We start from the raw sequence: 22,257 nt of genomic DNA on the forward strand, positions 1-22,257 counted from the left end.
ATCAACTCACACTTAACAAAAAATGAGAATGATCACACATTCAACACCAGCCTATGAAACCTGGAATACTGAACCCTCACATCTGCTCACACACATAACAAGAAGCAACTGCTCTTACTGAGACATCAAGTTTCAGGACCCAGACCAGCACACCAAAAGGCAAAAAGCAAAGGTTGTATTGCCTCAAACAGTATCATTGACTTGACAAATTAAAATTTTAGCACAGTCATCCTATACAAAGGTCCCCCACCCTCACCAATGGCATCCAATAATCTCCCATAAATGGATAACTCAATATATATACAAATTATTTTCAGTGACACTTAATAGAGAAGTTGACCATTGGGCTAAAATCCACAGAGGGTAAATTCATAAAGGTATTTTCTTTAAAAAAAATAAAAATAAAATTTAAGACCATTGAAAATGGGAGATTAGAATGTAAATATCATATTGTCCCTACTTGGTGCAATAGTACCCCTCCCCCTTCCCCCTCCCCCACTACATATAAGTCACAGTGAAAGGATTAAAGGTAGCAAAAGGGGTAATACAGTACCCATAACAAAGGGTTGAGGGGAGGAACCAGCGCTCCACCCCATCCAAGTTGGAGCAAGATTATCCTATATGAAATAGAAATATATAGTTTGTTATTAGTTAGAAATCTATTATGACAGAAACATTTGGTGTTACTTTTTGTATATGATGCTCTCTGTCTGTTTCCCTATCAATGAAGACTTGAGTTCTTTTGAAAAAAGAAGGTATTTAAGATTTCCTAAATTAGGAAATTAAAAATACAAATTTAAGTACAAATTTTTATTTTACTCTAGATATTCACGACATCAATTCACTCAGTTCAATTTTACAAGTTAAAAAATTTGGACTGGAAATTTGAAATACAATAAATGTTTAAAAGCTGTCAGCCAGAAATGTGCATAAGACATGCCAAACACAAAGTGCAACGTGATGATAATTTATTTGTTACTTTCTAATTTCTTGTCAAGCACTGTGCAACATGCTTTACTCTGTAATGTTGCATAAAAGCACATGCTTTGAAAAATGACAGAACAACAAAAACAAAATGATTTATGCTTTGACACAGCTTATTGCAATTTTATGTTGCTAGGGAAAAGAATTAAATGAGAGTTTCTAAATATATTCAAATCTCATTTCTCAATTATTATTATCATTAGTTTCTCCAGCCTTACCAATATAACATCATCATCTGTGATTACATTCTTACAGTCAAAAAAATCCAAACACCAGAAATATGAAAAAATAATGTAAAAAATAAGGTTATTTTGTCTCTACAATGCCAAAAGGTTTTGAAGTGACTGGTCAGGTTAGTGTTGTGTATGTCCTGCCATTAAGAAGCAAGGAGCAATGTTCATAAATGTGGTGATTTACATGATTAATTTTACCGTTTATCAGCATCCGTAAGGATTTTATGTTTTTAAAACTCCAAGTTTCAAAAACTCACCTCTCCTTATAATATAAAAGGAATTACTGACTAATAATCATGGATAAGGCTTTTTCTGTAAAAACTAAAAGACCAACATAAAACCAATTTTGTTATGGAAACAAAGTGTTACATATGGCAACATATGACATTTGATTTGGGGATTTAATAAACTCCCAAAAAGTCAAATTTGAAAAGTTTAAAAAAGCTTTAAATATTTAGCATGTTCTGATTTCAAAAGCTTTTTAAAATATATTACTTTGATTTAAATATAATATTAATATCTATCTCTAGAACTGAAACTGTCAGTGTGAAACAAGGGAAAGTGACATTTTAATTGGAAAACAAACTTAATTTATACATACACTGGAGAGAATTTCTTGTCAAGTTTTAGGGAAAATGTGGGCATCTCTGTGGGAAATATAAGACTGCTTGTATTATATTGTGTTTAATTGTTTCTTATGAGAGAGATATTTTCATGTATCTTAGGGAAATTGAAGACGAGTCTTAAGTTCTTAAAATGTGACATTTATAATAAAGTTTATTTTAGAAGGTAATATAAGGTTATAAATTACCTACAGTGCAAATGGAAGTTTACAATACAGCTTAGTTTCTATAAATATAACTAAACCTTAGGAATGGAATCACACTTAATTCAGAAGTTTTGTTTTGATAAAAGAAAATTTAATTTTGTAGAAAGAGAATTAAAAAATTATCTCATATATAAAAGGCATGAGCAATAACACAAATTAATAATGGCAAAATTTCTAAACTGTTTTGAATCATGGCCAAGGGTTTAATGTTTTCTTAAAAGGAGGAATATAAAATTTTGTGTGACTGACAAATGAGTTTTAAGTTTCGTTAATTCATGGTTCACCTATGGTCATGATTCCAAAATTATATTTTCTATTCTTTATATTATGAATGTTTTACTTTATTACCATGAAACAAAGTATGAATTTATATATAATCTTCAAGTTAGTATTAGTATTTATAAAAATCAAGAAGAGAAATATAGTTACAAAATTGAGGGTATATTAAACACAACTTTAAAAGTTTAAGTCAACATTTACATCTACCTTTGAATATGTTCAAATAATGCAAACCTTGATGTCTTAAGAATTCTTGAATACATTCACATAATCCAAGGTTTGGCATTATATAGACAAAAATTTTGACAACTCCTTTTTTTTTCCTTTACATTTATACTTAGGCATATGTGCAATTCATATCATTTTCAACAAGACACATTAAGTACAGTTAGATCATAAAAAATGAGAAGTACATGATTTAGAATTCACTTTAATTATTATATCATTACACACAATACTTTAATAGTGCACTGCTGTTTTGTATACAGGTTTGTAAGGAAACTCCCAAGAATGGGTTAGGAAATAAAGTCATTCTAATGAGCAGAGGGAAAAAAATGATATATCATTTCAAGGGAGGCCTTAGTTCTCTTGCATATCACCTAGAAATAGATATGCAATAGATAAAAGGATAAAGTAGCAATTTTGCAAGGATTTGCCATTCCTTTTGCATGCATGGGATTTACATTTTTTAATTTGATTTAATTTAATTTTGGCTATAAGCAATACTTTAGCTTCCTTCATTTTCCTTACCCTCATCCCTTCAAATCGTGATAAGGCTCTGAGAGGTCTCAGAGCTCTTAGTGTCCTGAGGGATTTGATGGCACCAAGTTCTGAGTAGCCCAAGGCATTCGCTGTTAAACTGACCAATGAAACCTGCACCGAAAAATAAACAAACAAGTAAATAAATAAATGGAGTCTTTGTTGTTCAACTCGTAGTTGTAATACAACAAATACTATTTTTCATCAAAAGATGAAAGGTAAGACATTTTTAGGAAACCTTTTAAAAATCTAAGAACATAATTTCAGTTTGAAGTAAAGAAAGTCATTTTTAACACATTAAATAAGAGCCAGTAAGAAAACCCTTAAATATCATGTAACTTATTAATCATGCTGCTAATTTATTAGTGGAGCAACTAGTTAGAAAAATTAAACCAAAAATTTAATTAAAAAAGAAAGAAATCCAGTATAAGAAAATGTCATTGGTTATCCTGCCTTAATTTTATTAAATTACTGTTGAATTTAGGACTTTGCCTATGGCTAGTCTATAGAATACAAAAACTGCTATTGTGCCTGAAAAAACAAGAAATGTCTGTCCAAAATTCCTATATCCAGCTAATTATAATTGATACTCTCAGAAATTAAAGTGCTAAATCAGTTTAGGAGATGATTTCTTTATTTGCCTTGGCAAGGTGTTGTGTTTTCACCTGTTGAAATCTTAACTTAAAAAGAAGTCCATCAAGAAGCTTCCTCAAATTTTTTCTACTAGTTTACAGCTTCTCTACAGTATCTGGCCCCAAATGGACAATCAATAAATATTTACAAAATATAAATGAATGAAAGTACTTTATTTGTATGGAGTACATATGACAGAAGAAAAAAAAACAACTTAGGTATCTCATTCTCTAAATAAGTCATTTATCAAAACATCATATCTAAGTGGGGTTACAAATTATTTGGTTTGAAAGTGTGTATACTGAACAGTTTCACATACACTGGATACTTATTCCTGAAACATTTTCTATTTTTAAGTATATTTAAACTACCTTACTTAATACCCTTTTTACATTATTTGAGGTGTACTAAAATTATTTTTATCTTTTGTAGAGTTAAACACTTTTCTGCATGAAATATTTAAAAACATTGAAAAGTAAAAGTACTATCAAACTACAAAATTCTTTTTAGAATTATTTTTTAAAAATATTTAAGAAGTGGCTATTAAAAACCAACTTTTAATAATAAATAAAACTAAATTTCTTCCACTAAAAAGCCCAGATATGTAATAGGCATAATAGAGGAAAGCAGAGCTCAAGAAGTTTCAACAAGACTAAATTATATTTAGATTTAAAATCTAATGTAAAAATCATAAGGAATTGACATATAACTTCTGTGCTTGCAATCACAATATTAGAAGCTTTTTTCTTTTATGATGTAATGAAGTAATTATTCTTTTGAGGTTTTCCTCAATTCACTCATTTCAGGTTAACATCATTAGGCTTCCCAAATAGCTTTGGTTTTGCCTTTGTTCAGAATCAAGGGATAAATTCTGACTCTTAGCTCTAGAAACATTTTCCATAAGAAACCCATATAGTCTGCTGGATAACTATCCTTTTGAGATAAAATTGTTGCCTATTAAATCTGTGACACTTTGGGCAGATTTTTCCAAAGCTGAAAGTATGCCAGATTGATGAAACAAAACACAATGTTTAATTGTAATAAATCTCAAAGGCAGTAGGTTGTTTTAGGTTAAGTGAAGTGTTAATCATTGGGTATAGAAATTCTATGGAGGACTTTTTGGTATGTTACAGGCTTGGTGCAATTCTAGTCTATATTCCAAGGAAACTCCATGTCCCTGCACAAAGTAATGGTGTCTCTCTCTAATCTCTGGCACACATTACTTTCTAGAATGGAATTACTACTCTTTAAAAATTTTGATTAGATGAAAGAGAATTTTTTTTTAAATGACAGTAGTCTCCACCCTCATCACTGTTTACTGAGTGCCTTTAATACTGTGTTTTATTAGCATTTACAGAGCCAGGGTCAAGGGTCAATAACTTAATAACACATGATCAATAAGTAGTGGGGCTGGGTTTCAAAATTCCCAACATACCCTTTAAGTTCCACATTTCACCAATTTCCCTACAAACTGCTGATTTTTAAGAACATTTTCTTATAGTAACATGTACAACTCAAAATTTCCCATTTTACCCACTTTAAGTGTATAAATCAGTTATATGATGGTTGCAGATTTTTTGTTCAAGCTTTTTATCATAGATAAACTACCACAAATCCCATCCCCCAACCCTATTTTAAATCAGTACTAAATTAACACATTTTTCCAAAAACTGCACTATCACTCATTGAGTGAGTTTAGTGTTTAAGTAGCATGCCTGTCAAAACAACATAGTAGTCTGAGATTCACTGTTTTAGAATTAGAATAGAAATAAGACAAACTACCATCAGTGGAAGACAGAGGAATGAAGAATACCTACATCAACAATTAAGAAGTCCAGCCAACACCATGCATTGGTGAAGTAAGTTTGATAGCCATATGCTACCCATTTTAGAAGCATTTCCAGAATGAAAATGTAAGTGAAAACCTTGTCAGCATATTCCAACATGGTCTTAATTGTCTTTCGCTGATCAATATATATATCTTCAAATGCCTACAAAGAAAAGGTTATACATTTTAGCTTTCAAAAATTATCACAGTATCTAAGCCTATTTTTCCGATCTAAAATACATATAGCATTCTGTTGGAATAGGAGAGCAGAAAAACAGTAGCTATTGCTGTTCTTTTTTTTCCTCCCAAAGGTCTTTTAATTATTCAATTGGGTGAAAAGCTATACTCTCCATTACTAGAATAGCCAGCAGAAAGAAGTGAATATATAATTCCAGTGAATTATAATTTGACTTGTTCAAGAAATAGTTCTTAATATCATATCCTGATATGCTACCACCCCAACTTGAAGCTATTCCTTTTCTTTCATTTCTTTTGCTTCCTTTTTTTTTTTATGCCACAGATGAGAGGTTGAAGAAATAAAATGTGAAGTCTTACGTGCTGGTTTGAATATATTATATGCCCCCAAAAGCCATATTCTTTAATGCAATCTTGTGGAGGCAGATTTATTAATCTTTCTGATTAGGGTGTGACCTCTTGGTTGAATGTTTCCATGGAGATTTGACCCCACCCATTCAGGGTAGGTCTTGATTAGTTTACTGGAGTCCTTTAAAGGTTGCTCACATACAGAACAGCTGAGAGAGACTTCTGGAGAGATACTTGCTGATGCTTTGAGATAGCTAGCCCAGAGTTTTCTCTGGAGAAGCTAAGAGAGGACAAAATGCTCCAAGAGCAGCTGAGAGAGACTTCTGGAGAGATGTTTGGAAGCTGTTGCTTAGAGATGCTTGGAGACATTTGGAGATGCCAGCCCAGAGTTTGCTATGGGAAAGCTAAGAGAGACAAGCCCAGAGACATTTTGGAGGACACCATTTTGAAATGCTACCTGGGACCAAAGGAACAGCTGATGCCAGCCACGTGCCTTCCCAGCTGACAGAGGCGTTCTGGACACCCTCGGCCATTCTTCAGTGAAGGTATCATCTTGTTGATGCCTTAATTTGGACACTTTTATGGCCTTAGGACTATAAATTTGTAACCAAATAAACCCCCTTTATAAAAGCCAATCCATCTCTGATATTTTGCATAATGGAAGCATTAGCAAAATGGAACAGCTTATATTTCATAAAGCCAAAATTGTGATTAATGATTGCATTCTATGATTTAGTTAAGTATGTGGGTACCTCTGCCTCATGTTTGCTTCTTAATTTGCTGATTGTTTATATATTTCAGAAATATAATATGACAATGATGATAAAATGAAATTACTTCTCAATTAGACTACAATGTGTATCCTTCTAATATGAAACTTTCTCTAGTTTACATCTAAGCATACATTCATTTCAATGGTGAAAGATTATTTCTTGTCTAAAGTGGCTTGTAGAGAAAATTTATTTCATCTGAGAAATACGCAGGAAAATATAGGCCTGTATTAGAATTACATACGTAATTTTAAAAAACAGTAATTTTGTTTCAATCAGACATTATTTAGCTAGCTAGCTATTTATTTTATGGCTTTAGTATTCCATTTGTGTCAGTGTTTAAAAAAATTCTATCTGTATGTTATACTTCATAATTTGTAATGATTTTCATATAAATATAAATTGATTCTGCTGAAATGAACACCTTCTTGTAAAGAGAAACAAATCCTTAAATGAATCACTTAGGCATGCTGCCCAACATTCATTATTTCCTGAGTAGCATGAGGGTAGTGAGTACAATTGAAAAAGAAGGAGAAACTATCTCTAAGGACTTATTGATTGTCTCATAAAGAGATAACAGTAGTACCACTTGAAAACAAATTCATGGATCTCAGAGCATATATATTCCCAATCACAGAACTTCTGTTACCTACAGTGTAGTTGCCATGTTTATTTTCTTATTAAAATATGAGTAATTGCATATTCGTATTTCTTGGGTTATAATGAACAAGTTGGAAGGTCAAATCTTCTGGGCTGCTTAATGATAAAAACTAATAAATAGCTTATTAGAAATGTATGTCTACAAAATAAAAGTAAATCCAGAAATATATAGTTAGACATTAAGTTTATAGTCTGGAAGATAAGAGATGGGATAATTAAACATGAGTTGGAGAGTGAGACAATGCAACAGAAATGATCAATAAGTCATCAGTATTTGATTTTAAAAATTAGTATTGCAGCACTTTTGCTTACTATGCACTCACCAGAGCACCACTACTAAGAAGAATCATGAAAACAATGAAGGTCTCAAACCAGTTATGTTCAACTATTCGGAAGCATGTTCTTCTCAGGTTCCACCACTGTTTTCCTCTCCCTTCTTCCACACTGATTTGACAACATTTGAATCTTTGTACACAGCCTGCAAGTATAATGCCAAATGGAAGTAGGTAAGATAACTTCTGCTGCCTCAGTAATATCATTTGTATGTCCCCAATTCATTTCTTCATTACTACCACTTTCTCTATCTGGTTATGATATAACTCTCTAAGTCTGCTTTAATAAAAGCTATGTGAAGTGGTGAAAATCATTCGAGATCTTTAAACAATTCCCTGGCTAATAATCATCTGTTTTTGCTGCTTTGAAGTGTTGTTGGCCAAGAAAGAATTTTGGAAACCGTCAAGTACAAATAAATGTAAAGTAGATTTGGTTTGTACTGTATCAACCTATTGCACTCAGGTGAAGTCACTCTAGGAAAGGGCTTCAAAATGGAATTAATAATAATAAACAGACAACTTTCCTTTAAAAGATGCTATAGAGTAATACTATAGATCCCTCCCAACAACGTTGGCTTGGTTACTACATAGGTTTCCTTGTGGGGCTTCTAGAAGAGCCTATATAATTTTCAAAATTAATTAATGCCACTAAAATGTGGTTTGCATGGCCTTACTTTTATTTGTCATTGTCTTCCTCATATAGCTTTCCCTCATTCTTACATCAGAATTAAATCAACAGCTATTTTTGGTACCTTTGTAAACAGGATACCAAAAAAGGGGATACCAGGAGAATACCCCCCTCTCCCCAAATAAGGGATGTACCTTGCCCCCCAGAACCTTACATCCAGGTTTCAAGAAAAGATATAAACACAGGAAAGTGTCTCCTCCAGACCCTCAACCCTGCCTCAAGTGAAAAAGTCAGGGATGGTGGAAGAAATGGGAGAAAGAAAATGAAAGGGAAGAAGGAAGGAGAGCAGAGGAAAGGAGAGCAAGGGAGGGGGAAAAGGGACAGGAGAGGAGAGAATGAAGACAGTAAAGATACAGATAAGAGTTCTAAAGAGAAATAATTATAAGATAATACACGATTAACTATCAAGTGCGTTATATGTATATATATGTTATAGGTGTTCAGAGGATCCATTCTGAGTGACTAACAGTTAAAAAAAAAATGTACTCTCCAAGTGGGAAACCAATATGAGGCTCATTTTCATTACCTTCAGTGAAACAGGCTTCAGGTTCAAGGGTTTCTTCAGGTTCTGCCACAGGCTGTTCTTCTGCAGGTGCACCAATGTCTACAGTGCTGCCTTCAGACGAGCTGCTGCTTTCATTAAGTTTCTGTACATATGGAGATAATACAGAGTATATCACTTCAATTTCAGTAACTGATAAATGGTCCAGTAAGAAAGGATTAGTACTGTGAACTTATTTTGCATCCTCCTTGAGATAAATAGATTTTAAGTTTAGAGAAAAAGACTAACTGAATAAAAGAAGAAATGAGGAAATCATTGTCTAGTTTAACTTTTTCATCATAATTCACAGTGTAGGTATGATATCAGATTGCTATGTTATAAAGTTACAGATGTCCTTCAGCAGCGTGTACTAAGCAAATCACTGTCCTATGAATTAGGGAAGCAAGAGAGGGAAGTAGAGGGAGAAGGGAACAGAGAGACAGAAAATCCCTAGAATCTCTACCTAAAAAAAAAAAATGTCATTAGGTTATTCTGCATTTTAATGTGTGACTTTATATATTTCTTTATCAATCTCTTAACTGTCAACAAATATTACCTGTTCTTTTCACTCGCATTATTAATGTTCCTTAGGGTGTGTAGACGTCTTTATTTGAAACGTGTTAATACTTGAGTATTCATTGTACTTTCTGAAGAGAAGTTATTATAGAAATGCAATAGGTGAAAAAATGTATCAATAAACAAGAAACCTTTGACAAATTAAATAAGTAATTTCAATTTCTAGCAAATATTTTATAGTCTGAAGTGTTATAAGCTGAAGTAAATAATGTGTGGGACAACTCAGTTTCCCTTGAGGTATAATGGTTATCTTAATGTGCTATGTGAAGCTGAAGGAAATCCAGTTTAAAAATAACAATAATAATTTCCCTCATATTTTGACAATACTAATTGAACACACATTTCTCTTCCTAGAGTTCTCAGAAGACAAAGATGACAGAAATAATATAAAATATCAACTTCTCCTCTAAGGTAGGAAAAAATCCTGAATGTTCTTCCTGAAAACCAGTAAACTGGCTTTTAAAGTTTTGGTGAGAGTAATTCATTCACTCAGTAAGTTATTCAACTAATATTTATTGAATAACTATGTGCTAGGTGCTGACAATTAATTGTTGAACAAAACATCCATGGTCCTTGCCCTTATTGGGCTTTCAAATCTGGTATAACGTTCTTCAAACTTTAGGCTTGTATTGACCATATGAAAGGTCTTCAAAAGCACATACCAACCAGTCGTTCAACCTGTTATCACAATATTTTAAATAATAAAAGTGAAACGATATATTAAAATTAAATAAGAATTTCATATAGATGACAAAGTTGGTACTTTAGGAAAACGGCTACCAAATTATTTGTATTTGCTCAAAGAAGGAGGTCTGGATCCATACCCAGTTGCTTTCTCCCCTCATTTTTAATTTCTTATAAAATAGAAAATCTTAACTCACAATTGAATGTCATGAGTTCCTATGTTGTTATGGTAGCACTGTCATAGTTCTGAATATTCAGAATGAAGATGGTCTCAGAAATTACAAAAGATTTCTCAAGGAAGGCTAATTTCAACATTACAATAAATATTAAATTGCCCTGCATACCACATTCGAAAGCTAGTAGGTTGAATGTTCCACATGGGATACTGTAGCAAACAGATTCCTAGTCTACTCTTTGGTTGCATTTGGATCTGAAAATACATTATATTCCAGAATTTGTATTGAATTAAAAATACATCCAGGAAAAATAATTGTTTTCCTCCTCTGACAAATGAAGAAAATCATCGGATGTTGGGTTTGCGTCATAATCTCAACCAAATAATTTATATCATGATCTGCTTTTCTGAAGAAATCCTGATATCTCGTCCTCAACATTGAAGGTCGAGATTCAGATTTGGCCCTCAAGTGTTAGGCTTATATTGATATGTTCCACTCCAATGAATAACTTGAAATCATAGAAATAGCCTTTATTGACATTATCAGAGTCATGAGAGTAATTTATTCCATATTTTATAGAAACCATGTAAGCAACATTCCCTCATCCTCATTGCATCTTGTATTCACAATGGAAAAGCAGTCTGGTGTGAGATGTCTATTCTTTATGTAACAATGAGTGAACGGGATTTGAGGAGTTTAACAACTTTCTCTACTTTCTTCAACACTAAATAAAAACTGGAAGGAATACTGTTTTCTGTGAATAAATGTGCATGTGGAGTAGCATTCAGATACAATGAGTTAATTTCAATAGCAAATCTTCCTTGCTGTATACAGAGCTGTTATCTGTTAGATCGGCTCCCCACATATCCTTTCTATTCTACATCAAGGTTCACAAAATGAGTTTATTAGAAGAAAAATCTCTTATTCTATAGTGTGGGTTTTTAGTGATAACCAGAAAAAATCATTGAGCAATTCATCCTCAAATATGACTCAGTCAAATGTAAACGAGTCATTCTCTGCATGCAAGTTGTTTCAGGCAATTGTAAGGTGAAATAGATCCTAGCAAGAACAAGAACATACGCTTCATATTTGTTCCTCCTATTTGTGCTACTAATACCATGCAATAAGAATGCAATTTAATAATAAAATATTTCCAATAACTAAGTTCCCTTTCTTGCCAAGCGTAATAATAATTTTATGAGGAGTGCTTTATTTAATGATATACATGAAGTATTGATTTTTAATCTATCTTTAAGTGAAAAAAATTATTAATTTAATGTAGCAAATCACTGTTTTTTACTTGTTCTAAAAAAAGACCTATCTGAGTAGTCACTACTTTATTTGAAAACTACATGAACCAAAAAGACTTCATGCTACTTGCTGGGAATTGAATCATGTATCCATAAGAAGTCATGTTCAAATCTTAATCTGCAGTCCTGTGGGTGTGAATCCATTTGTAAATAGGACCTCTGAGGATGTTACTCTTAGTTAAGGTGTGGACTATCTGTGAATAGGATCTTTGAAATTCCTGTTTAAATGAGTCAAATTGAATCAGTGTGGGCCTTAATCCACATGACTGCAATCCTTAAAAGCAAAGGAAATTCAGACGCAGTCAGTCAGTGGAAGACAGAAGTGAATAGAAGCCAGTAGTCAGTGATAATCAGAGGAGCAGGCACAAGGAGAGAGAGAAAACAAGCCCACCAATACTTTGATATTAGACATCTAGCCTCCAAATCTGTCAGATGATAAATTTCCATTGGTTAAGCCAAACCACCGTATGGTATTTGTCAGAACAGTTTTGGCAAACGATTACCTTTTGATAAATTTTCATACAAATGCATTCTTTAAAGAAGGCAAAGAGATCAAAAATTCAATATGATTCAATTTTCAGATATTCATCTTATTTCCTATTTCAACATTTATTTTAGGCTTCTTATGTAAGATTATCACTTCTACAGAATTACCTTTTATCAGCACATGTAGACTCACATTTTTTTCCTTATCATTAGAGTCTAATTCACAAGGATAATGTGAGTGTCAGGTTTATATTGTCTTTGTTCCTATTTTATTTATTGGGTTATTGAACCAATTTTTGTACTGAGTATATCACACAATAGTATAGCAACAGCAAAACATGCAAATTTAACAGTGTAAACATAGACATGCAATTGGACACACATTCAGAGCTATTTACTAAATGTTAACTGAGGTAAACTTATTACTACCATCCTTATAGTACATGAGCAACTCCTAAGAATGTAATGGATATTAAGTACATAATAGGATTTTGTGAATTCTAAATTGGTTTATATTTGAAATATCTTAAATATTTGTGAATAAACTACTTCTTTACTATTTCTTGGGGACTTCTTTATAGGCAAGCAGAGACCACTAATGGGCTGTTGATCTAGGAACTTGGTAAACAGTGTTACTTCTCCAAATTGCAAAATATTAATGAACAAAAGAAACAGGGGATTCACACTTACAATTCTTCCACCATTTTAAAAGTGAAACTAACCCAGAAGAAAATATCAAGATGAGCCTTAAAAATGAAGAGCATCTATAATTCATCCTAGAAGTGGAAAACAAAAGACGAAAAACCCATCTGTTGACACCATAGACCAGTAGTTGAATTTCATATGGTACAAATAGTCAATGCCTTCACAGAAATAATTTCATCAGCCGCAAGAAGCTAATTTTTGGTTGCTGTAGACATGAGTTCTGTTTATTTTTTGTTTAAAGTAATTCTGTCAACCTAATTATGTACTTGTTATAAAGCAAGTGCCATAATAGTAACTTAAGGACAAGCAATAATAAAAATCCTTTAGTATAGTATTACTTTAATTCACAGAGAAATTTTTTAAAATACTGCTTTCAAGGTCTTTAAAATTTTAGACAAATCCAGTTTTTGCTTAGCGCAGTTCTTGGCACATCATACTAAAAAACAAATATTAAGCTTCATATCAAACATCATTATCTATTACTAAATATAATTACTCAGCTAGATTTCATTTTTCCAGTCAGCAACTTTGAATCCTAAAGCAAAAAGATATGAATCAAAAATAATAGATAATTTTATTTCCTGCCAACTAATTGCCTCCCTAAATAGCCTTCCCTGGATTGGCTTTCCTGAATAGTGATAAAATAAATTACTATATTTTTTATGTACAAATTTACTCCAGGTCTTACTTGGTCAGACTTTCTCCAAGTGAGAGTGCTATTGCCAATATATACAACTTTGCTCTTAAGAACTTTCTTTGAATTTATTCATTTTTTTAAACCTAATTTTGAAAGATGTTACCAGTTACTGAGTATATTTCAAATATACCTTATCTTTAACACATACAGTTGGGTGTCAATCTACATTTCAGAAATTTGATGATTTAAAAAATAATTAAATGACCACCATTAGTATTCACATGGAAGACATGCTCCTAGAAAGTTCCAAGGCCTAGACAAGTGATCACCTAGGTGTTTAAAAATTAATTTTCAAACACTTCTGAAGATATATATATATATATATATGTGTGTGTGTGTGTGTGTGTGTGTATATTCTATGGTTGTTTGAACTACTGTAGAAAAGTAGAGTGTGCCTGATGGCACTTGAATTCAACATGTTCTCAACCAATGTAATGTTCTTTTTTTTTTCCTACCCTAAACCTGACCCTTTAATGAAGTTTCTGATTCTGGTTATTTACAATATCATTTCTTTCAACACTGAGACTCAAAATCTCCTTGTTTACCCTTACTTATTTCAAATACTGATAGTAATTTAAAATAAAATTTATTTAATTCTGTCTTTGACATATCTCTTCTCTCAGCCCTGTCCTCTACTCCTGTGAACTTTCAGTTGACTCTTATCACCTCTCCTTTGGAGAGCTATAAATAATAATTGCTACCCTCAATCTACCCCCACCTAACTCTAGAGCATTGTGAGTTACTATGCCTGGCATAAGGTTGATGCCCAATAAATGTTTGGTGAAGTCACCTGGTGGAAGCAGAAATGCACACAAGTCTGAGTATAGCCTCTAAGCAGTTTAAAGCAATATTGACATACCAAGGACATCATTCAGTGTGTTTTACAGAGAAAATGCAAAATATCATTAATTTGGTGAGTTAATTAGAATGGTGTTAAGTTATAATAAAAAGCAATAGCTGCCCAAAGAGTTGAAAAGATAGAGTACTGAAGCAGGCCTAGATGAAACAGTAATTATTCTTCCACAGTGATGGGCAAAACTGTGGAATAGGACCAGAGAATAATAAGTTCACCTTGACTAAAATACAGCTTCCTTGAAGGATAGATTGAGCGAATGTGGTTGGAAAGCCAGGTTAGGGACAAAAGCTTCATCTGACAGTAACATCTGAAGCACAGGAATTTAGTAACATGCCTTTGCATGGAAACAAGATGATAGGTAGGAAAAAAATTCCTGAGAGGAATTCTAGATAAAAACAAGCTAATGCACAGAGCTATTTTTCAAATGCCTCAAAGTTTAGACTTTGTGACTAACAACACTACTAATTGGGGATGGTGATGGAGAGACACTATTTTTGTGGGTAAACAACAAAGTTATTTTAGAGGTTTAATTGACAATATGCCACAATGTCTCTGCTTTATGACTGAAAAAATACTTTCTGCTTGGCAGTCTGTGGTAGGAAGAATTCTAAGGTGGCCTCCACGATTTCATCCCCCTGTTGTCATCCTCTTGTATAGTCTCCTCTCCTTGAGTTTGGGCAGGATCTGTGACTTGCCTCTATCCAATAGACTAGAGCAAAGGTAAAGAGATGTCACTGTCATTATTACATTATGTCATATAAGACTCTGCATTATATAGCAGACTGGTGCAAAAGCTTCTCCTGCTGGCCTTAAAGAAGAAAACAGGTATGATGTGAACTGCTCATGGAGAGGGCCACGTGGCAGGGCACAGAGGGTGGCTTCTAGGAACTGAGAGCCTCATCCTATAAGAACTGAATTTTGCCAAAAACCACATGAGCTTGGAAGAGGTCCCCAAGCTGCAGAAAGAAATACAGCCTAGCTGATACCTTGACTGCAGCCTTGTGAGATCCTGAGCAGAGGACCTAACTAATCTGTTAGCTAATAAACGAGTGTTGTTATAACAAAATTTGTGGTCATTTGTTATGCAGCAATAGAAAACGAATACAGTCCCGACAAAATGCTATTTAATGAATAGGAAAAATTCACAGAATTTCAGATCTTCTGTCGTTTTAAGGAGGTGCTATTACCCCTTTCCATTAAAATAACTCAAATAATTAAATTTTCTAGAAGAAATTGCCATAGACACTTCATTTCTTAAGGTTATTTCTAGTCTCACAGGAAATACTTGAACATATCTGTGCTAGCCTCTGTTTTCTTATTTCCCAATCCACTGAACCATTTTAGGAATATGTTTTTTTCCCCCTCTTCATTTTCTCAAGAAAAAAGTAATCTGAATTCTAACTTTTTAATGCTAAGAGCCAATGATCATGCTTACAGGAATAGCAAAAAGCAAAGGGTGTGCTATGAGAAAAACGTATACTCATAAACAAATACATTTTACAAATTATTCTTACATTTTTTACTAGAAGCTTGGATGCATTAGAATTAAAAGTGACTTTAGAGAACCTGGCTATTCAGATTAAAAGACTAGACCTTAGTAGTATAATTGATCTGGCAAAGCCACACAGCTAAATGGTAAGTAACCTGGGGTTAAAAACTTCCAGCTTTAAAGTTCTTTTTAGTACAGTGTGGTGCCTCTATACATATTTCATTACCACACGTCATTGTAACAATTATTCATGTTTATTTTATTTGCATATGTACCAAAAATATGCACAAAGTAATTCATATATAAAGCAAATGGATGGTATAAATTATTTTACACAGCCATGCCACATCTGGCACTCCTCTCAGTATTTCTCAACTGATTATTCCAAGGACTTTTTAAATAGGCTCTGGTCACCAGTTGAGCCTTTCTTCAATCCATCTGCCTTCAGAAGCTGGTGTGATCTTTTAAAAGAAATCACCTTCCTACTAAAACGTACAAGGGCTCCTCGTTATCTCTGTGGCACCTGTCTAACTTTTTAGGCTTGTCACCGGTGAGTCACCAACAACCTCATCTTTGCACCCCTTTCCTGGGCCAGGCCAGTACAGTGGAAAGAAGCCATTAATGATAATAGTGGAAAGAAATCCAGAGCTGATTCTGACTCACTTTCTGCATGGCTTTGCCCAAATAATTCTTTCTCTGGGTCACTGTTCTCTTACATATAAAAACAGAGGGATGATTTCTTAAGTGCTGGCTCTAATATTCTACAATTCTGTAGCCTTTTGTGATTTGGAATGATTCATTGGGAAAGTCTTAAGGCAGAGAGAGATGTGATATTAGGGATGATGACAACACAATTTGGGGACCACACTTTCACTCAGGAAGAGAAAAGGCAGCGAGAGAGCTCAGGAAGTGTTGGCCTGTGGAGCCTGCAAAGGCTAAGTAGCAGGCCCTGAGTCTGTGGCTAGAAAAATCCCATCATCATCTCTGGCCAAGCACAGGAGAAACCAAAGAAATACCTACTCTCCAGCTTAGAAACAGAGAAACTTTTCATTTAATTTTACTGTTAGCTCTATGTGCAGTACTCCTTTGGTCACCCAATTAACATTTATTGGAAGATACAGCATTCCAAGATTTGTGTTAAGTATCTATCTCATGACACCCCTTCATTAGTATGAAGCATTAATTGTGCATTTGTTTCTTTTCATTTTCTTTCTTCTTTTTTTTTAATGAGAAATTGTGGGTTCAGAGAACAACCATGCATACAATACAAGATTCCTATATACCACCCTGTTATTAACACCTTGCAGTGGTGTGGTACATTTGTTAGCATTGCTCAAAGCACATTTTTATAATTGTTCTATTAGCTATAGTCCATGATCTAACAAAGGGTTCACTGTATAGTGCAGTTCCATGGATTTTTTAAAATTTTTATTCTAGTAACATAGTTACAACCTAACGTTTCCCACTTTTAACCACAAACATATATTTTAGTGGTGTTAATTACATTCACCATGTTGTGCTACCATCACCACCATCCGTTACCAAAACATTTCCGTCATCGCAAATAGGAACCCTGTACATTTTGAGCCTTAACTCCCAATTCCCTACCCCCATCCCATCCCTTTATAATTATTTCATATCAGTGAGCTCATACAATTTTTGTCCTTTTGGGTCTGGCTCATTTCACTCATGATGATGTTTTCAAGAATAATCCATATTATTACATGTATCAGGACTTCATTCCCTTTTATGTTGAATAATATTCCATTATATGGAATTGTGATTAGTGCTACCATGAACACTGGTGTGCAAATATCTGTTTGAGTCTCTGCTTTCAATTCTTTGGGGTATATACCTAGAAATGGGATTGCCAAGTCATATGGTAGCTCTATACTTAACATTCTGAGGAACCGCCAAATTGTTTTCCATAGCAGCTGCACCATTTTACGTTGCCACCAGCAAGGAATGAGTGTTCTTGTTTCTCTGCATACCCTCTGACACTTGTAATTTTCACTTGACACTTGCAATTTTCTATTTTTTTTTTTTTAATAGTAGCCACTCTAGTGGGTATGAAATGGTGCCTCCTTGTTGTTCTGCTTGCATTTCCTTAATAGCTAATGATGTTGAACATCTTTTCATGTTCTTTTTGGCCATTTGTATATCTTCTTTGGAGAGATGTCTATTAGTCTTATATACATTTTTTAATCTGGTTGTTTGTCTTTTTGTTAAGTTGAAGGATTTCTTTATATATTTTGAATATTAAAACTTTTTCAGATATATGGTTTCCAAATATTTTCTCCCATTGTGTAGTTTGTCTTTTTACTTTCATGATAAAGTCTTTTGAGGCACAAAAGGGTTAATTCTGATGAAGTCCCATTTATCTATTTTTCCTTTAGTTGCTTGTGCTTTAGATGTAAAGTCTAAGAAACCATTGCCTAACATGAGGTCCTGAAGATGCTTCCCTACATTTTCTTCTAGGAGTTTAATAGTTCTGGCTCTTATATTTAGGTCTTTGATCCATTTTAAGTTAATTTTTTGTATAAGGTGTGAGGTTAGGGGCACTCCTTCTTTCTTTTGCAAATAGAGATCCAGTTTTACTAGCACCATTTGTTGAAGAGACTATTCTTTCCCAATGATTGGTCTTTGCCCACTTGTCAAAAATCATTTGGCCATAAATGTGAGGGATGATTTCTGAGCCCTCAATTCAATTCCATTAATCTATATGTCTGTCCTTGTGCCAGCAAAATGCTGTTTTTATTACTCTGGCTTTGTAATAAATTTTAAGATTGGGAATGTGAGTCGTCCAACTTCATTCTTTATTTTCAAGATGGTTTTGGCTATTCAGGGCCCCTTACTCTTCCATATAAATTTGTTGATTTTTCCATTTTTCAAAGAAAGTTGTTGCAATTTTGATTGGGATTGTATTGAATCTATAAATTGCTTTGGTTAGAACTGACATCTTAATATTTGTCTTTCAGTCTGTGAATATGGACTGTCCTTCCATTTTTGTAGGTCTTCTTTGATTTCTTTTAGCAGTACTTTGTGGATTTATTCCCAGATATTTGATTCTTTTAGTTGCTATTGTAAATGGATTTTTTTTCCTTAATTTACTCTTCCAATTGTTCATTGCTTGTGTATAGATCTCCTATTTTTTTATTGGCCAATTTGAAAAGTGAAAAGTACATTATAGTTATTTTAATATTAATTTATTTGATTATAATTAAAATTAATAATTCTTAAGTTTTATTGTCCACACGTTTTTTCCTTCTATAAATTGTTCCTATCTTTTGCCTATTTTTCCTCTGGAATGTCAGTGTTCTTTGATTGTAACTACTATTTAGATACATAAATTCATTTGAGTTTTCTTATCAATTATATTTGCCAAATATTTCGGTTTTCTGCTGTCATGTAACAATTTACCAACATTTGACGGCTTAAAACAACACAAATTTATTTTCTCAGTTTCCATAGGCCAGAAGTGTGGGTATGGCATGGCTGAGTTCTCTGCTCCAAGAATCATTGGGCTGAATCATGGTGTTGGCTGGAACTGCAGTTCTCCTTGGGTCTTAGGATTCTCTTTCAAGCTCCCTGGGTATTGGCAAAGTTCATTTCCTTGAGGATATAAGACTGGGGTCGCCCTTTTCCTGCTGGCTGTCAGCAGTGGACAACTCTCACTCATCAAAGGCCACCTGCAGTTCCTTGTCATGTGGCACCAATAGGCAGTTTATGTCAGGGATGTTTGCTTTCTTCCAGGTCGGCCAGAGCGCATCTCTTTATTTAATTGAGATAATAACACCATTACTCAAAAGAAGGAAGGAGAAGAACTTTAGATGTGTGTGAATAGTCTACCTCTACTTTAGCACACAAGGTATGAATTCAGATAAAATACTAAAGAAATTAGAAAATGGCAAAACTAAGACATTCGCAAAGAAGTATTTTTGGTAAGCTGAAAACCAATAAGGCCAATTAAGTTTCCTTTTTTGTTCTTAAATAAAGTCAATTTTAATTTGATGTTCATCATGTACATAATAAGGCTTTGTTCTCAGTTTTTGAGATCAATATTTGAAAAATCCTTTTTAATGTTTATTAAGCCATTAAACAACCTTTACTAGTTTCCAGATGTTCTAGTTAATTTGAAAATATATATTTTTTCACACATGATCCTCAATAGCTAAATTCTATATGGAATTATATTGTCCATGATTTGTGGCAGGCGGATTTAATATGAGAGCTGACTGAATGCAGGGACCACATTGTATCCAAGGCAGCCACTTTGCCTCATACACCAGGGCATTCAGTAACCACTTAATAACTACAGCCTTAATGGTAAGAGATTTTTTTCCTCCTTGGGGGATTTATGCAACATTTCTTGCTTTTTAAAAAACATTCTCTGCTATAGCAAATGGTTTTGACCTTGAGGGTAAAGCAAAACAAAGCAAAGCAAACAAAATATTCCACAACATTTCTTTAAGAGTAAATGATTAAACAGTTTTTTCTTGCTCTTTGATTTGATCTTAGGATGTTTATACTTTTATTTTAGACTCGTTTGTTATAGGCAGCTTATTGATAGACTTTAATAGAAGTTCAATTTAGAAAAAGTAATAAAAATATGTATAAGTAAGAATATAGGAGTTCAGTTTAGAATAAGTGATAAAAATATGAATAAATAAATCTGTGGAATTTAAGTGTCAAAAAGATGCAGAATATGCATTTATAGGTAACAAATAAAGAATATCCCAAGCACTTATTTTTAAAGCTGGGCATTTTACTATTGTTTATGTAATATATATATAAACATATATTATAAATATATAATTTATGTATGTATAAAATCATACATAAATGAGATGCCCTACAACCTCAAAAAATTAGTATTAATATTTCATTGTGCACATTGTGAACTAGTAAATATTTCTAATATATACTATGTATATTAAAAATTAACGTCTATTAAAGATTCTCACAAAGCAGAAATATAATAGAAAAAGAAATACTGTACTGAGATTTAGCATTTCAATAGAACATCTAGAAAAGTCAAGTATGAACTTGTTAACTCCCACATCATTCCTATACCCCAGATGATTTCTTTATCAAGCTGTATTTTAGAAAGGCAACATTTAGCCAGGGTCTGGTGAAAGTGGAGGAATATAGCTCTAATATACCCTGAATTCTGCTTTAAAATATGTCAGATATGAACTTTTGTATCAATAATTAGATAGAAAGGGAAAAAAGAAACATGACATTTTATCAAATATTGGGCCAATAGAAAATTATTTTACTGTAAATACATTGGAAAGGAAAAAAAAATTCTGCAAAATTGTATTTATAATCCCCAAGTAAGAAACCCAAATTTTAAATCAAAAGAGTGACTTCCATTGCTAAATTCATTTTGCTGAATTGAGCATAGTCTTCCTAATGTTTTTTTGACATTAATTTTTTAACATTAAATGATAATTTTCATATATTTAACAAATATTTGGTAAGTGCTTACTGAGTAGGGGAACTTAATGATAAGCTCTAAGAGTACTGTCTTAAGAGTCAGACAAACTTGGATTTGGCCCACAGTTACTGGTTTTGTGGACTTCAGGCAAGTATCTTGATATCTCCTAAAGCTTTAGTTTTCTAATTTGTAAAATAAACCTGCCAATGGTCCTTACTTCACATCATTGTTTTATGGATCAAATGATAGCATGTGGAAAATGCTTGGCATGGCACTTATTTTAAAAATGGCAACCATTCCTAGAACAGTATTGTATATTTTGTAATAAATTTAATTGCTGATATGTGGCCTTTTCAACTACCAAAAATATCAGTGTGTGCCAAGCATCAACACTAGGACTTTAAAAATAAAGTAGTGAATATAAAAGACATAGTCCCTGCTCTCCTGAGTCCACAATCAGTTGAACATACAGGTAAGTAAACAATTACAACACATTATGATAGGGTTAGTTTAGGGCATCTTGAGAGCGTAGAGGAATTCATCTAACTCTGTATAGGTAGAGCAGTGGAGAAAAAAGGGTGACATTTGTGACTGGAAGGATGAGTTGGGTGAGGGTGAACCAGGTAAAGCAGGATGGGGAGAGCATTCCAGACAGAGACAATTGGTATAGAGACCAGAACCTGATAAAGCCTGGGAGTTTCAGGACACAAAAGAAGATGGTGTAGGTGGATTGGGAGGGATGGGGAACACTATTACATT

General features: G+C 33.2%; 1 protein-coding gene across 2 annotated transcripts in view; it reads right to left on the reverse strand.

The window, feature by feature from the left end:
* The window catches only part of LOC119544155 (sodium channel protein type 1 subunit alpha), a 108,194-nt gene that overhangs the window by 15,426 nt on the left and 70,511 nt on the right, over positions 1-22,257 (reverse strand). For both annotated transcript variants that reach the window (XM_037849335.1, XM_037849334.1), the window contains exons 18-21: positions 9,065-9,185; positions 7,842-7,996; positions 5,535-5,708; positions 3,076-3,198 (exon numbers count right to left, since the gene is read on the reverse strand). In XM_037849335.1, the coding sequence (XP_037705263.1) occupies positions 3,076-3,198; positions 5,535-5,708; positions 7,842-7,996; positions 9,065-9,185 (573 nt within the window). The remainder of the gene's footprint in view (positions 1-3,075; positions 3,199-5,534; positions 5,709-7,841; positions 7,997-9,064; positions 9,186-22,257) is intronic.

The sequence above is a fragment of the Choloepus didactylus genome, chromosome 9, assembly GCF_015220235.1.
Source record: "Choloepus didactylus isolate mChoDid1 chromosome 9, mChoDid1.pri, whole genome shotgun sequence".
Taxonomy (NCBI): Eukaryota; Metazoa; Chordata; class Mammalia; order Pilosa; family Megalonychidae; genus Choloepus; species Choloepus didactylus.